Source organism: Oenanthe melanoleuca, chromosome Z (genome assembly GCF_029582105.1).
Source record: "Oenanthe melanoleuca isolate GR-GAL-2019-014 chromosome Z, OMel1.0, whole genome shotgun sequence".
Classification (NCBI taxonomy): Eukaryota; Metazoa; Chordata; class Aves; order Passeriformes; family Muscicapidae; genus Oenanthe; species Oenanthe melanoleuca.
In genome coordinates, this window is record NC_079362.1 from 27,085,510 (window position 1) to 27,099,655 (window position 14,146).

The 14,146-nt window shown below is 41.1% G+C and overlaps 1 protein-coding gene across 2 annotated transcripts in view; it reads left to right on the forward strand.

Annotated features, from left to right (window-relative positions):
• Positions 1–14,146, forward strand: part of KIAA1958 (KIAA1958 ortholog) — a 65,061-nt gene that overhangs the window by 29,439 nt on the left and 21,476 nt on the right. For both annotated transcript variants that reach the window (XM_056514203.1, XM_056514204.1), the window contains exon 2: positions 1,285–2,549. In XM_056514203.1, coding sequence (XP_056370178.1) covers positions 1,397–2,549 — 1,153 coding nt within the window. In that variant the 5' untranslated portion in view covers positions 1,285–1,396. The remainder of the gene's footprint in view (positions 1–1,284; positions 2,550–14,146) is intronic.

Genomic DNA, 14,146 nt, shown 5'->3' on the forward strand with positions numbered 1-14,146 from the left:
GATGTGCAAACAGCAAAATCATTGAAACACAGCCTCCTCGCCTCCCTTGGCACAGAGCAAACGCAGATACCTGCAGCTAAATGGTGACGGGTGACACTGAAGAGCACTTTAGGCAGGTAGTAATTTGTGTTGATTTTAGGGAAAGCATTCCCCAGAGGCAGTTAGCCACCTTGTGGCTGTCTTCTTGAGCCTTGACAGAGTTCATTTTGCATCTAAAAATGCTTGTGTAGAAGAGGACAAGGAATAAAATGAGATGTAACATTGTCACAAATGCTGCATTTCATCTGGGAAAAACGTAATGGGCTTTTCTGCCCCAAAAGTGAAATGAGAACAACAGGAACTCCAAGACTTGCAGGTCATGTTCACAAAGCACAACAGAAAGAGGGTTAGGATGAGCTCCAAACAGACCTGCAGAAATGAGAAGTTCACAGACACTTTAGCTGTCTCAGGTCACTAGAGATGACTTCTCTGTCATTAGGTGTGTACAAAGAGAGACAAGCAGACTTTGCTGTTATCTTGTGCTGTAAATTTCTAGTTTTGGTGAAAATGGCAAAAGTTTTTCTTGAACTGAATCACAATTTAAATCTTTGAAAACAGGCAATATGAAAAAAACCCAAAATGTTAAGTCTCAAAGTTAAAGAAAGGTGGCTTAAGCCACTTATGGCTTGAGCCTTGCAGGTCCTTCAAGAGTCTCTTAGACCTTCGAGCAACTAATGAGTATCAGTATGGAACAGTGAAAGGTGAGCTTGTTTGCTTATTCCTTGTATTGAAAACTCAAATTTCGAGCCTTCCTTTTGATACTTCTTAAATTAAGTTGAAAAGGAGATATTTGATTCAGTTAAGAAATATGCATAAATTACGTAAAATTTCATTGTTTCTTCAGATCCAGTAAATGTTGATGCTTGATTGCCACCCTGTTGTTCAAGATTACTTGTATGTTTTAAGATTTTGCTTAATTTTCATTTCCCAGGTATGAACACACAATCACCATCATTTGGGCTGCTTTTGTATTTTGTCAAAGATTTAAGATTCTAATCATTTTATTGCTGATAATGAATTAGCTTATTTGAAAAGCAGTTTTTTCTTCAGTTGCATATTGCAGGGATGTTCTGAGAATGAGGATAGAGGCTGCTTAAAATGAGGCATAGTTTTGAGGCTTTTGAAAAGGCATGAGATAGCAGTGAAATAGGTTTAGCTGAGCGTACAAATGTTTCATTTCCTCATGCAAATGTAGTCATGCTTTTGGAGTGCTGAAGAGTGAGATTTTGCTCTGTCTCTTTGCAGGTGAGAAGTAAATATGAGCTTGGCAACACACGACCATCAGTGCCAGGACCCTGTGATCTGAACCGTGTCTTCAGCTGACTTCCCAGCGGCCGGGCGCTGTCGATCCTGCACCATGGAGGACTGCCTTCACACCTCCTCTGAAAATCTCTCCAAGCTGGTGAGCTGGGCCCACAGCCATGGGACCATCTGCAGCCTCATCCCCAACCTCAAGCACCTGCTTTCCGAGGGGGCCCACGGCAACCTGACAGCCATGTGGGGCTGCAGTGCTGGCCATGCCTACCACTGGCCCCTGGCTGCCACTTGCCGGGCCGGCTCACAGGAGCGCGTCTGCTTCCAGGACAGCCGCAGCTTCAACTCGGACAGCCCCAGCATGCTGGGGGTGCCGTCAGAGGCTCAGGCCAGCCCCCTGGAGCGCTACCCAGGCCGGCCGGGGAAAGCCAAGCTGGACTGCACCCGCACTCGTGACTCCTGCGACTTCTCCTACTGCAGCGAGCCGTCGGAGCTGGGCGAGCCTGTGGAGGAGTACGAGGACGAGGCCACCCTCTTCGACATGGTCTGTGAGTCCTCCGTCACCGATGAGGACAGTGACTTCGAGCCGCACCTGCACCGCGCTCCCACCGGCCCCCGCAAGCGGCCGGCTGCCGCGGCGCAGGCCCAGGCGCAGCTCGCCGACGAGGGCGGCGGCGACGTGCTGCTCAAGAAGATCAAGCAGGAGCTCCCTGAGGACTACTATATAGTGGCCAACGCGGAGCTGACGGCCGGCGCCGATGGGCCGGCCCTGGCCCTGACGCAGATGGCCAAGCCCAAGCCGCAGCCAGCGGCTGGGCCCTCCTGCCTGGGACCCACCAGGACCGCGCCCCCGCCGGCCGCCGGCCCGGAGCCCGACCCGCAGCGCCCCTGCGCCTCCCCGTCCGGCCCGCCCCGCCCCGCCGCGCAGCGGCCACCCCGGGCACCCCTGGCCTCGCCGGCCTGGGGGGCAGGCGGCGGCCCTGCGGCTGCCCTGCAGGTGCCAGCCACCAGCTCCAATGCCATCACCCCCGCTGGAAAACCCATCAGCATCCCCCTCTCAGCCCTGCAGCTGCCCGGTCAGGAGGAGCCACCGGCGGCTGGTGAGGAGACCCTCCCGTCCGTGCCACAGCTGGCCCCGGGTGGCGAGGTGGCCGGCTCGCCCTCGGTGAGCGCCGAGCCTGAGGTCAGCTCCAGCCAGCAGCAGCCCCACGCCGCGCCCACCACCACCCCCGAGGCAGCGGTGCCGCCGATGCCAGGTAGGACACTGGGTGGGAGTGGAGGGGTGGTGGCATTTTGGGGATGGCCCCCAGGACTGGCTCAGTGGGGGTACAGCCAGGATTTATGTGCTGCGTTGCATCAGGATCCTGCTGGCATCTAAGTCAGTAGGTACAGAAGCCATATGCGCCTGGGAGAGGGTTCAGAAAACCTCAGCTAAGCACTTGCGCATGAGAAAGTGTGTTGCAGCCATAGGCAAAATGGTTTTTAAGGTCCCTCTTGGGTACGGCTGTGGCATGGGAGAGAGCATGCAGTGACCTTGTTGTGTGCACGGGTCAGGGAGGACATGAACTGGGCCATGCACTCTCCTGATGAACCAGGAAGAAGTAGTCTCAGCCAGTGTAGCCTAGAGTTGGAGGGTTTGTTGTTGCCTTCACCTTGTCAGAAGAGTACTGTTGGACCTGGAAAGGCAAAGGAGAGTACCAGGAGAGAAGTTTTTGCTTCTATAAATCACTACAGAGCAGTCTGTGGACACAAGAAGTATAACCTTAACTATGAAATTGATAAGACTTTAATCCAGGATAATTTTTTTTTTTGCCATTTTCTCAGGTTCTCATATACTGCGTCCATAATTTTTCTCATCCCCTGCCAAAGCATATGGAATTGGCACAAACATATCAGCAGTATTGGATAAAGAGCATGTTAAAACAGCTGACTTCTGCTGAGTGATTCTCCCATGTGCAGAATAACTGTTAGCCACAGGTCTTCAGAAGGAGGTGGAAATCTGTTTCTTAAGCAGACTTGTCAGCTCCCTCTGGACCTGAGCACAGACAGTTCTCACTATTCCAGCTTCTTCTTTAGTGGTGCCATCCCAGGAGGAGATGAGGCAAGAGCAAGTTCTCCATCTGTTCCGCCTTGGATTGCCTGGTCAGATGGAGTACAGACAAACAGTGAAAGGGTTAAAAAGTGCCTATATGACATCCTTGTGGCAGATACTGTACGAGCTACAAGCATGACTTTAACTTGAACATCCTGAACTAAGCATTAGTAGGGTTGAGAGGATTATAATTGTCTTAGTTACAGCAAAGCAAATTCTTCTTTGGGACCCATTTCTTGCATGACTGCATCTCTGAGATGTTATTTTGCTGCAGTTCTGTCGTGTAACATCCCTCATGGAAATTCCCTTGCAAAACTTCATCTAGTTTAGAACAAACGGTGTTCTCTGAATATTAGAAAAGCAGGATGCCTGATGCCACTCAACCCAAATTGTGTATTAAATGTACTTATTCTGCCTTCCTCAGTTTATAACCTGTCACTGCTATATGTAGATCTGGTTTCTACTAACCTGACCCTACAACTTTCTCAGTTTCAAACTTGCAGTCTGGGACAATGGAGGACAAACCTAAGCAGAATTATTCTGTGTTAGGTGTGTGTTATCTGGGAGAGTGTATTACTTTCAACAGATCCATTAATATTAACACATTGAAGCTCCTTTTAACTGTTTTTGCCAGGTCCTCAGAAGCCAAACAAGGTCAGCAGTTGTTACTGCTTAGGGTTAAACTTCACAAGTATGGATGCAGCATAACATTTTCACATTTGTATAGTTTCAAAACCAGGGTTGGTCCATGTCTAGTGTCTCACTTTGAAGGCAAAGTGGGATTGCACCTGGATTACACTCACTGCCTAAAGTAATCCTCAGAACCTCCAAGTGTTTTATGCATGGACAGTGATGGGGTTCTCGGAGTGCTGTCCAAATTCCAATTTATTCAGTATATTCTTAGTGGTTAAATTTCTTGTGCTGTTTCAAAGAAGCATTACACAATTCCTCTCTTCAGACTGATACAGTGTTGTTGTCATATGCTGTTATTCTACTCAAAGGTAGTGGCATTTTAATGAAGATAAAGAGATTGACATATGACTAAAACTTGACACCTGAGTAAAATCCCCCATTTCCATAGAGCCTTCTCCTTTGGGAAAGAGGTGCTGGCATTATTAAATCTTCAAATTGGAAAAAGGTGGGCAATATTGGAAATTGAATTTATTACACATGCACAGCAGATTCTTGCAGGTAAAATGTGGAGGTTTGTTTAAAGACTAGATTAGGGTGGTTACTTATGTACAGTGAGTCTGTACATAAGTACAGACTTAGGCACAAGAAGGGGATATTTATCTATCCTGTGTAAAAATTTTTCTGTGCTTAACAGACAGATGGGAGTCTTTTACATTCTGATGTAAAAAAAAAAAAAAAAAAGGAAGGAACTAATTATATCAAAAAGCCTAGAGCTTTTAATAATTTATAAACTTAATGCCTGCTTGACTAAACAAAGGTTTACTTGAAAGTGAGCAGGGGATTTAAATTCTGCCTTGTCCTCTCCAATGCCTGAGGCCTTGCTCCTGGTCCCATTAGAACTGGTGATGTAAGGTCTAAGGTATACAGGACTATGACCTTATTTAAGCTATGATTAAAGGCTGCAATCCAACTAGCAAGTAATACTACTTGAGCTTTAGCTGAAGTGACATATCATTGCATTCATACCAGACACAGCTGTTAGTTTCCATGTATGATAATTCCACAGATCATGAAAGTTTGAGTGAGATTATCCATGAAATCAAAACTCTTGATTATGTATGTTATCTTAGGCCAGTTTAAGCCACATTATGCTTTTGGACTAGTCTCTTTTTCAAACATGGCTTTTTTTTAAACCTCATTTATTCTCTTTGATTTAGCTGTGGCAACTGAATGTATAAGCAGGGATGCTACAAAGATATTTTCATGTCTCAAAAGTGAAGTGGCATCCCAATGAAGATTCAGTTAGGTTAGACACTGATTTTTATGTTTAGGTCTCCATCTAAGCACTGTGGAATATACTGAATAATTTTTTGTTAAATTTCAGTGCTAATAAGTGGACATTCATCTGTGAGTTTTCAGATTTTACTTTACCATTCTAATAGTAGAGCCTTCAAGATTATGTGTAGGTTATTAGGACTAATTATTTAGTCCTTTTTTTAATTCTGGAAAAACTGACAGGACCTGCATCTGTTAGGAGAGGAATTTTTGCAGTGGTGGAGAGCAGGGAATTTCTGCAATTTCTACTTTTCAAACCACCTCTTCTATGTATTTGATAATTGGACTCCTTTTAATGTTCAAGAACCAGCAAGGGCAAGGTAGATTACATCAGTGGAGATGGAAAATGAGTAAGAAACATGATGCTTTTGGTTGCAGTACATGCAGCCTAGAGCAATTAGTGACATTTGGATATCTGAAACCAGGAATGGAAATGATTTGGTGTTATTGCAGAAGGCTACGGACGGAGGCTGTGGCCCAGAGAAGGATGGAACTTATTTTGAATGAACACAAGTTTTGATTCTGAGAGCCGTAGGATTTACTTTATAAACAGAATTGCTGAAGAATTTATGAAGAATACTCAATTTCCACTTGAAGACTGAGGCTGAAGATGTGTGTTGAACATAACCGTTATGAAATGGAGTGCATCTGTGATTGTTGGATATTGATGTAGAGCTTTTAGTGGAATATTTTAGGTGTTTCTCGGCAGTCATAAGAAGTAGGACCTCTCCCTTTCCCCCTTCTTTCTGTCTGCAATGTCTGCAGTGGTGTGGGTTTAAATTAAACGGGAACCAAGATCCTCATATAAATAGATATAAGTGGATTAGGATCTGTTGGATGATCATCTAAATGTTACAAAACTCCGAGATGAATGGTTTCTCTTCACACCTTATGAACTGTTTTGGCTAGATTTAGCTCTAACTATTAAATCACTGTTTATGTATTAAAAAAAGTGTCAGCCTCACACATTCCAAAAAAGAAACAAGAAGAAATAAAGCCTTTTTTACGGGTGTATATAAAGCATACAGAAAGGCAAAATTAATCCTTATAATTTTTTCCAGCCCAGTGGAAGCATGCCAAGAACTAAAGTAGCACAAAAAAAATAATCACATCAAAAAAAAGTTACAAAACTCCTATTTAAATAAAATTCTTCTAAGAACACTCAAATAACTGCGGATCAGTCTGTGTATTTGCAGTTTACTTACAAAAATTGGTGAGTTTTGGCTAAAGTGACTGCTTGAAGCCTATCTGCAGGGACATATGCTGCTGAATGTGGTCAAGTGAACATTTAGATATATTTAGGGGTAAGACAATCTCTTCTCTTTGGGTTGTATGCAGAGTTCAGAGTCCACTGGTGACTCCTGAGATCCCATAATTGATATCTATTGCTGCTGTAGTCAATGGACTAAAAATAACAAATGCTGAGATACAGAATTACAAAAAAATATAGCAGTTTTTTAAAGTTGCTAGGGGCTGGCTTATTTAGAAGAATAAAATTATATCATTGTAGTATTAAATATCAGGGAAAGGAAGCTACTGACTGGATTAATCACCTGATCTTGCAGCAGTGATTTGCCAGTCCACTCCCATCTTCAATTATCTGCATCCAAATGCTGTTAAATTATAATCTAATGTCTTGACGTCTTTATTATAGAAGTCTAGGTAATGATTGGTTATCTTTACAGTATTACAAAGGAGTTCTGTTTAAAAACAGGACAGTAGCATAAATAGGACAAGTTTGGCCTTGGCAGAGTCATCATGTAATTGCATTTATCATCAGGGTGCGCAGCATGACAAATTTTTAAAAAATAAATGAACCCATAGTACAAACAACTCTAATACAAGAGTTGCTTATGCAGCTGTTCCTACAAGAGGCATTTATCAAGGTAGTAATTCTTGCAGGAGAACACGGAAGTGGAAACTCATCAATTATTACAATATCTTTAGATTTTCACTGTGCTTAAGTAATGTACCTATTACCTTTTAGGACTTCACGTGTATTTTCTTTAGTGAAAATTCCTTTCAAACTCAGAATGGTTTTTTGTATAATGAGCAATGGACTCATCACATAGAGGTTGTCCTAAATATTAAGTGTTTATAATAACACCTATGCATGCAAAAGATTAGGCTGCTGCCTTCCTTGATGTCAGGGCTTGCTTCCTCTTTTCATGGACCTCCTCTGAGTGGAACTACCTACAGCACAAAGAGATCTGAGTGAAAGTACCTGCTGAACATTCTCCTGGCAGCAGTGTTACTGGAGAGATATAGACATAGACATAGACGTAGATGTAGATGTAGGTGTAGGTGTAGATGTAGGTGTAGGTGTAGATGTAGGTGTAGGTGTAGATGTAGATGTAGATGTAGGTGTAGGTGTAGATGTAGGTGTAGGTGTAGGTGTAGATGTAGGTGTAGGTGTAGATGTAGATGTAGGTGTAGATGTAGATGTAGATGTAGATGTAGGTGTAGATGTAGGTGTAGATGTAGATACAGATATATACACTTCTTGGAGAAAACCATTAATGAGTATTCATACTGAAAGTAGATTGATGTAGGGAGTAGTTTGGGAGATGGGCTTTCAGTTGAATTCCTGCAATGAAAGTTGCATAGGCCTATTGATCCTCTGTAATGGAGGAAGGTGAAAGAATGATTGTTTCCACGCAATCTGTGAAAGTTATTTGCCTGCAGCTAGGAGGGAAGGAAAAGGACTATTGCAGCTAGGTCCCAGCAGTTTTTAAGGATTAATTTTGTAAAGCGTGCCAAGTTCAGTTGACAAACATTTGAGAATATTTGCTGGGGTTCTGAATAGAGGAATTGCATCACTGAGAATTATCGAGTCTTCATTTAAATATATATTTTTCATTCAAAATACCATAGAACAAATAGTATTAAGGAAGATGGTGTGTCATACCAGGTGTATAATTTCGGTGAATGGTTGTGTTCTGGAGCATAACTGTTCATTTCAGACCTAGAAATATACCCTGTTCTCCATTACCTAAACATGAAAGTCATAAAAACAAAAAATAGGATGTGCAAGTGAAAAGTAGAAAACAATCATTTTTTGCAAATCAACGTGATGCTATGTTCTATCTTTCTCTAGGGTGTCTTAAATAGGCAACTGTGTTGTGTGAAGTGCTCTGGTTTATGATGCTGGTATATAAAAGAAGAAAATAATGCCTCTGCTGGTTCCAGCTGTCCTGAAAACGTACAGAAAAAAAAAACCAAACAAAATTGGACACATCTGCACTGAACATCACTATAATTTTAGGAAATAGGTAATCTAACATGGTGCTTTTGATCTGAGATCAGTTCCTTTGTGTGATCTTTGCAATTGTTTCATTTTGGAGCTATTTTCAGCTTATGATTTGTGAGTCTTTAAGAAAAGAGGAGTAAGGTAGGATGATATATGGATCTGCAGAGAAGATGCAGCACAGGAGCCAAGAGAAATGCTGACCCTGGAAAGGCTTCAGACACGTACTTTACTTTTGCACTTCAGATGGGATGCTAGGAGAAAAAGGGAACACAGAGCTTGATGGTTTAGATCAGGACACTTTCTGGGAGTGATTTTCTGCTTTGTGTGAGGCTGGTGCTTCACTAAATATGACCAAGAAAATTGTAATTCCCCTGTTTTGGGTAGTGATGAGACGACACCTCAGATTCTTTGGTCACTTTTGAGCTTCTCACTCCAAGAAAGACATTGAGGTGCTGGAACATGTCCAGAGAAGGGCAACAAATCTGGGAAAGGATCTGGAACACATGTCTGATGAGGAGCAGGTGAAGGAACTGGGGTTTAAACTGGGGTTTATTCTGGACAGCCAGGTAGGTGTAGGTCTCTTCTTCCAGGTAAGTGACAGGATGAGAGGAAATGGCCTCAGGCTGCCCATGAGGAGGTTAAGGCAGAATATTAGGAAGTATTTTGTCATCAAAAGGGTTGTAAAGCATTAAAACAGGCTGCCCAGGGAAGTGGTAGAGTCATCATCCTTGTGAAACTGTTCCAAAACCATGTGGATATGGTGCTTGAGGACATGGTTTAGTGGTGAACATGGTGATTGTACAAGGTGGGTGGTTGGTTTTGGTATCTTAAAGATCTTTTCCAACCTTAACAATTCTGTGGTTCAGTGATTTTATACCTTCAGAAGGACTACTTCGCATATATATTCAAGATCTAAGATTTTAATAGCAATAGACCTTGGGGAGAGCTGTTTTCACCTGTCTCAGTGATAGGAATGTGGCATTTTTGTGTAAGCTGTTCTGTGAAGCCAGCACTCAGCGACTACTCATTTCTCCCATATTCATACTAAAATTATATCCCTCTTAGTGATACAATTCCCTCTTCTCCTGTTGTGTCATCTTTTTATTTTTTGTACAGTGAACCTAGAATCTCCTTGAGCATTAAACAGATCAGTAAAAATAGCTGAGTGTATTTTCTATGTCTTTTTGCAAGATAAAAATTTGGAATACAGAATCCTTGTCAGAATTTTTTCAGGAAAGAAAACAAAAGCATGATGATATTTCAGGTATTTTATCATGGCTAGCATAGCACAGGGCAATGCTTGCTAAAACATTCAGATCCTGGAAGCACTGAAACATGATGAAATTTACCTTTCTTTGATAAAGTATGCTTAAATGAAGCATATGCCCATTCCAGAAAGTGTTGAAACAGGCTATTAAATCAAAACCTCAAGAGAGAGAACTGGAACACCCGCTTTCCCTGATGATTCTTTCTTGCTGGGGCACTCCATGGAATGGTCACAGGAAAGCTTTTTTCAGCACTGACTGTTTTGTACATCTTTAATATGGCTGGTGGCCTCTGTGAAATGGTTGGGCAGAACTGTATTTTCATTTCCCAAGTAAGTTTACTTTGTCTGGAGCCAAGCAATGCTGCCCTTTGAAAATGGAAGGATGCTGCTGATCACACAAATGTGTCATACACAGTGATTCCCAGGTCATGGTTCCCACTGAAACCTGCCCATAGTGGGAGTGGGGGCAGGGCTTCCTGTATACTTGTCTTTTTAAAAGTCCTGCTGAGGACCTTGCTGAGTCTAATTAAAACTTTGAGTTATTAAAGCTTTGCTTAATTATGCATTGTCCATTAAGTGCATTGGCTGCATCTTACTTCTAATATATACTTGTTAATTCCTTTAACTCTAATTGAACAGTAAATGCACATACACACAGAGAAATTCTGCATGTATTCCTATTTATAGAACTGACAGTGACTGTCACAGTGACATTGTGCTCTGTTGTAGCTTTTCATTAACTTCATAGGTCTTCATGACTAAAACATCACTAGAAACCATACAACAGGGGATTAATAATATTTAATAAATTGCTTTCTGCTTTGTACTTGGGAAGAAAAAAATGGAAGAAAAAAGCTGGTCTTCTGTTTTTATTCAGAGAAGGAAAAAATGTATTCTGAGCTGTTCTACCCCAGATCACATCACCCCAAGGCAACAGCTGAAGGTGCTGTATTACTGTATTATTTCAATCAGGAAACCTGATCAAGCCTGTGAAAAATAAGGATGTTCATCTCTGATCCTTGAATAGCTTGTTTTGATTTTCTGTTTACACTCATTTCTCTTTTCACTGGGTATGTGCCTAATGTCTGCGTTCCTACAGTGACTGGTCAAGCATAGCAGTATGAAATGAGCCACAGAAGCATTGATGGTTTTGTATAGGAGTAATTTCATCTTGTCCACAACTTGGAGCACTCTTCTGATTGTTATGGGCTCTATCTTTCAGTCATGTTGATGTGCCAGCTTACGGAGTTTTTTCTGTCCTTTGCTCTTGGCAGATGGAGCATTGCCGTTTGTTTGAGACTTTCATTTCTAATTTGACTATAAATCCAGGAAAACAAAATAACAGACAGGAACACTATTCCTAGCATTACTGAACAGTATTCATGCCTGTATGCTTATAGACATCTTGGTTTTTTGCTAAAAGATTTGCATTTTATTTTTCCTCTCTGTATAAAGAATTGGCTTTATGCCTTTGTTTTCCTCCCCTGATTTAAGATAGTTCTCAGAAAACTTACAGTTTGACAGTAACTTCTCCCATTTACCATTCACTTGCAGTACTGTTAAATACATCAGACTGTTTATTGTGCCGGTGCATATTAAAATAGCCATGTATATGTATAACAGATCCACAATTATATTCATTGAACTATGCCCCTTGTCATCTCTTATATTAATTGTTTTGTGTCAGTTTTGGTATGAACTAATTCAGTAGCATGGGAACTGATTGTTCATATCCTATAAAGAAGAACAAATTATTTTTATGGAAATAACAAAACAATCCTGACAGGAAAATTTTGATGGTGTCAATACAGAAGAGAAATTACAACAATAGTCTGAGCGGTATGTTGTTTGTATATACTCTCCTGAGTGTACATAGCTAGAAAATGTCTGAAACTCTTCATTTTACTTAAGGAGACTTTACTCAAGTAGAGCTGCAAAATGTGACTAAATATTTACTCAGTCAAAGGATGATAAATTAGGTTTAAACAAGTATTCAAGGACAGAAAGAAATGAATTGTGCCATGAACAACAGTCCGGCTCTTGATGAATGTGTTTCTCTTGTAGGTTTGTCTCCTCACTGTGCAAAATTTTCAGCTGCTCCTGCATGTCCTGGGAATCCTTGTTTTGGCAAATGCCTGGGCATGCCATGGGTAGTTGAGAATAAAGTGGTCTTTGGTCAGCCAGGGTGTGTGAGCAGTTGCCTATCACAGTTTGAGGCCTATCCTCCTTCTGAAAGCTGGGATGTATTCATATCTCTGCCCTCTTCCCAGCTTTGAGTCTTCTCCAGCCTTGTGCATTTTAAACTTCCATCCCTTTAATGTGATGAGAGCTGGATTTGTGAAGGTTAAAATAAAGCTCAGTTATCATTTTACCTAGAGTGTGAGGAGAAGAGGACTCTGCACAAAACAGAAAAGCAGCCTTAATCCACCTTAAAAAGTCACCTTAAAAGCTGTTTCACTTGAAATGTTATACTTCATTTTTGGAGAACTGTGTAAAGAGCTGCTCCTCAAATACTGCTTTCTGAGCCAGTCAAGACAAAAGAAATATGTGTGTTAAAAGTGTGCATGGAATTCCTTATGTAGGTTTGTAAATTTTGAGCTCTTCATAGAGTTTATGCTCTTCGTAACTTGCTTCGTTCCTACTGGACAGTATACAGTAAAAGGTAAAACCAAATTTTGGGCAAAATCACCAACAGAGAATTTCAGAAATGATACATCAAGATCTCTAACAAGGCAGTTGGAGTACTTGGCTAAATTAAAGATAGTGAGAGGAAAAATACTGAAATGCAGTTCTTTGGGGTGCATATGCTGCAGTCTGTATTACCAGAAGTAAATGGCATGACCTGCCAGCACATTTCCTCTTCCTCTGGCTGAACTAGTAGACAGTTCAGACAGAGTAGAAAAGGGTACTTTTTTTATTCACTACCCATGGCACTTTAATAAAATAGAGGAAAAATGTCTGCAGTCTTTAATAAGCAATATATCAACCAAGAGCTGTCAGCCTGTGTAGAGAGTTTCACAGCATGATTTATTGTGTTAATTACAGTCATGTGGGCCTCATGCTCTTAAGTCTGAAACTGCTCACATTCTCAGCTTGATTTAAGAATATGCTTTGGCCAAGACTTAAAGTGCAGCTTATTATGATTAATGTAATAAAATATTTATTACATTCTCCTTTTCTTTGTTTCCCTGCTTGCTGCCCCAGTTAGACTGACTCATTTTGAAACACTGATGTAAATTAGATTTCAGAAGATGAGGATTCCCATCTGGTTTTAATCTCTCTCTTTGGTGTTATGTTTTTTTTCATATCCTTTGTTCTTACTCTCTCTTCTCTCCCCCTCATCTTTATTTCTCTCCCATATTTCCCAGTTCTGCTTCTCAGCTGCTGTCTAGAGTGAGCTAAAAGCAAACTTCATAGCCCTGGCACATCCCTTCCAGACCTCTTGCATTGCTTTCTCAGCTATGCTTATTAAAGGTTTTTCTTAAATGTGATGACATTAAAACTGGTGTAGCTAAACTTAGCTGAGAACATGTTAAGCTTCTGGTGGTATGAGGTGGCATGTTTTACATGTTTTACATTAAAATTCTTCTTAGAAAAGACTGAACTATAAAGGGCCCTGTTTCTCCTTCCACAGAGCTTTAAACTGCAGAGAGGCACAAAATTAAAGTGTGTCAAATATTCCAAAATGCTATATAAATTTATACCTGTGATTTTGTGCAAACTAGCCCAGTAATTAAATTCCTGGCTGAGAAATCACTGTTTCTAAGATCTGTTGATACATCTGTAAATCTGGCTTTCTCTGTAGGACCATGAAAAGGTGGAAGGGTTTCCAAAAATGTAGCCTCTTGGTCTTGTTATGCAAGAAATGGATTTTTGTCATGAGAATTGTATAATTTTCAAACTATGAATTTAATAAAGGAGGTATGTCTCAGATCTTAAGGGTTTTTCTCCTCATTTTTGTTTTTTCTTCTTGTTTTTCTTTCCTCTTTTCAGCTTTTGAATCAAATCACGTATACACGTAATTATTATTCAGTTCCACGTTCTATAAATATAATGACTTAGTCCAGTTGATTTCTACAAAAGCAAATACTTAATTATAGGGACACCATTCCAGTGTGCTCTTAAAAATGCTTTGTGGAGTTGAAAACTTACTTGGGAGAAAAACTGAACTCTGCTGAGCATATGTATGCGACACTTTCCAGACTGATGCCAAGCCAGTCTTTGAAAATGAGTGCATGCCTTCTTCTGTGATCACCCAACTTTCACTTCTCAGTGA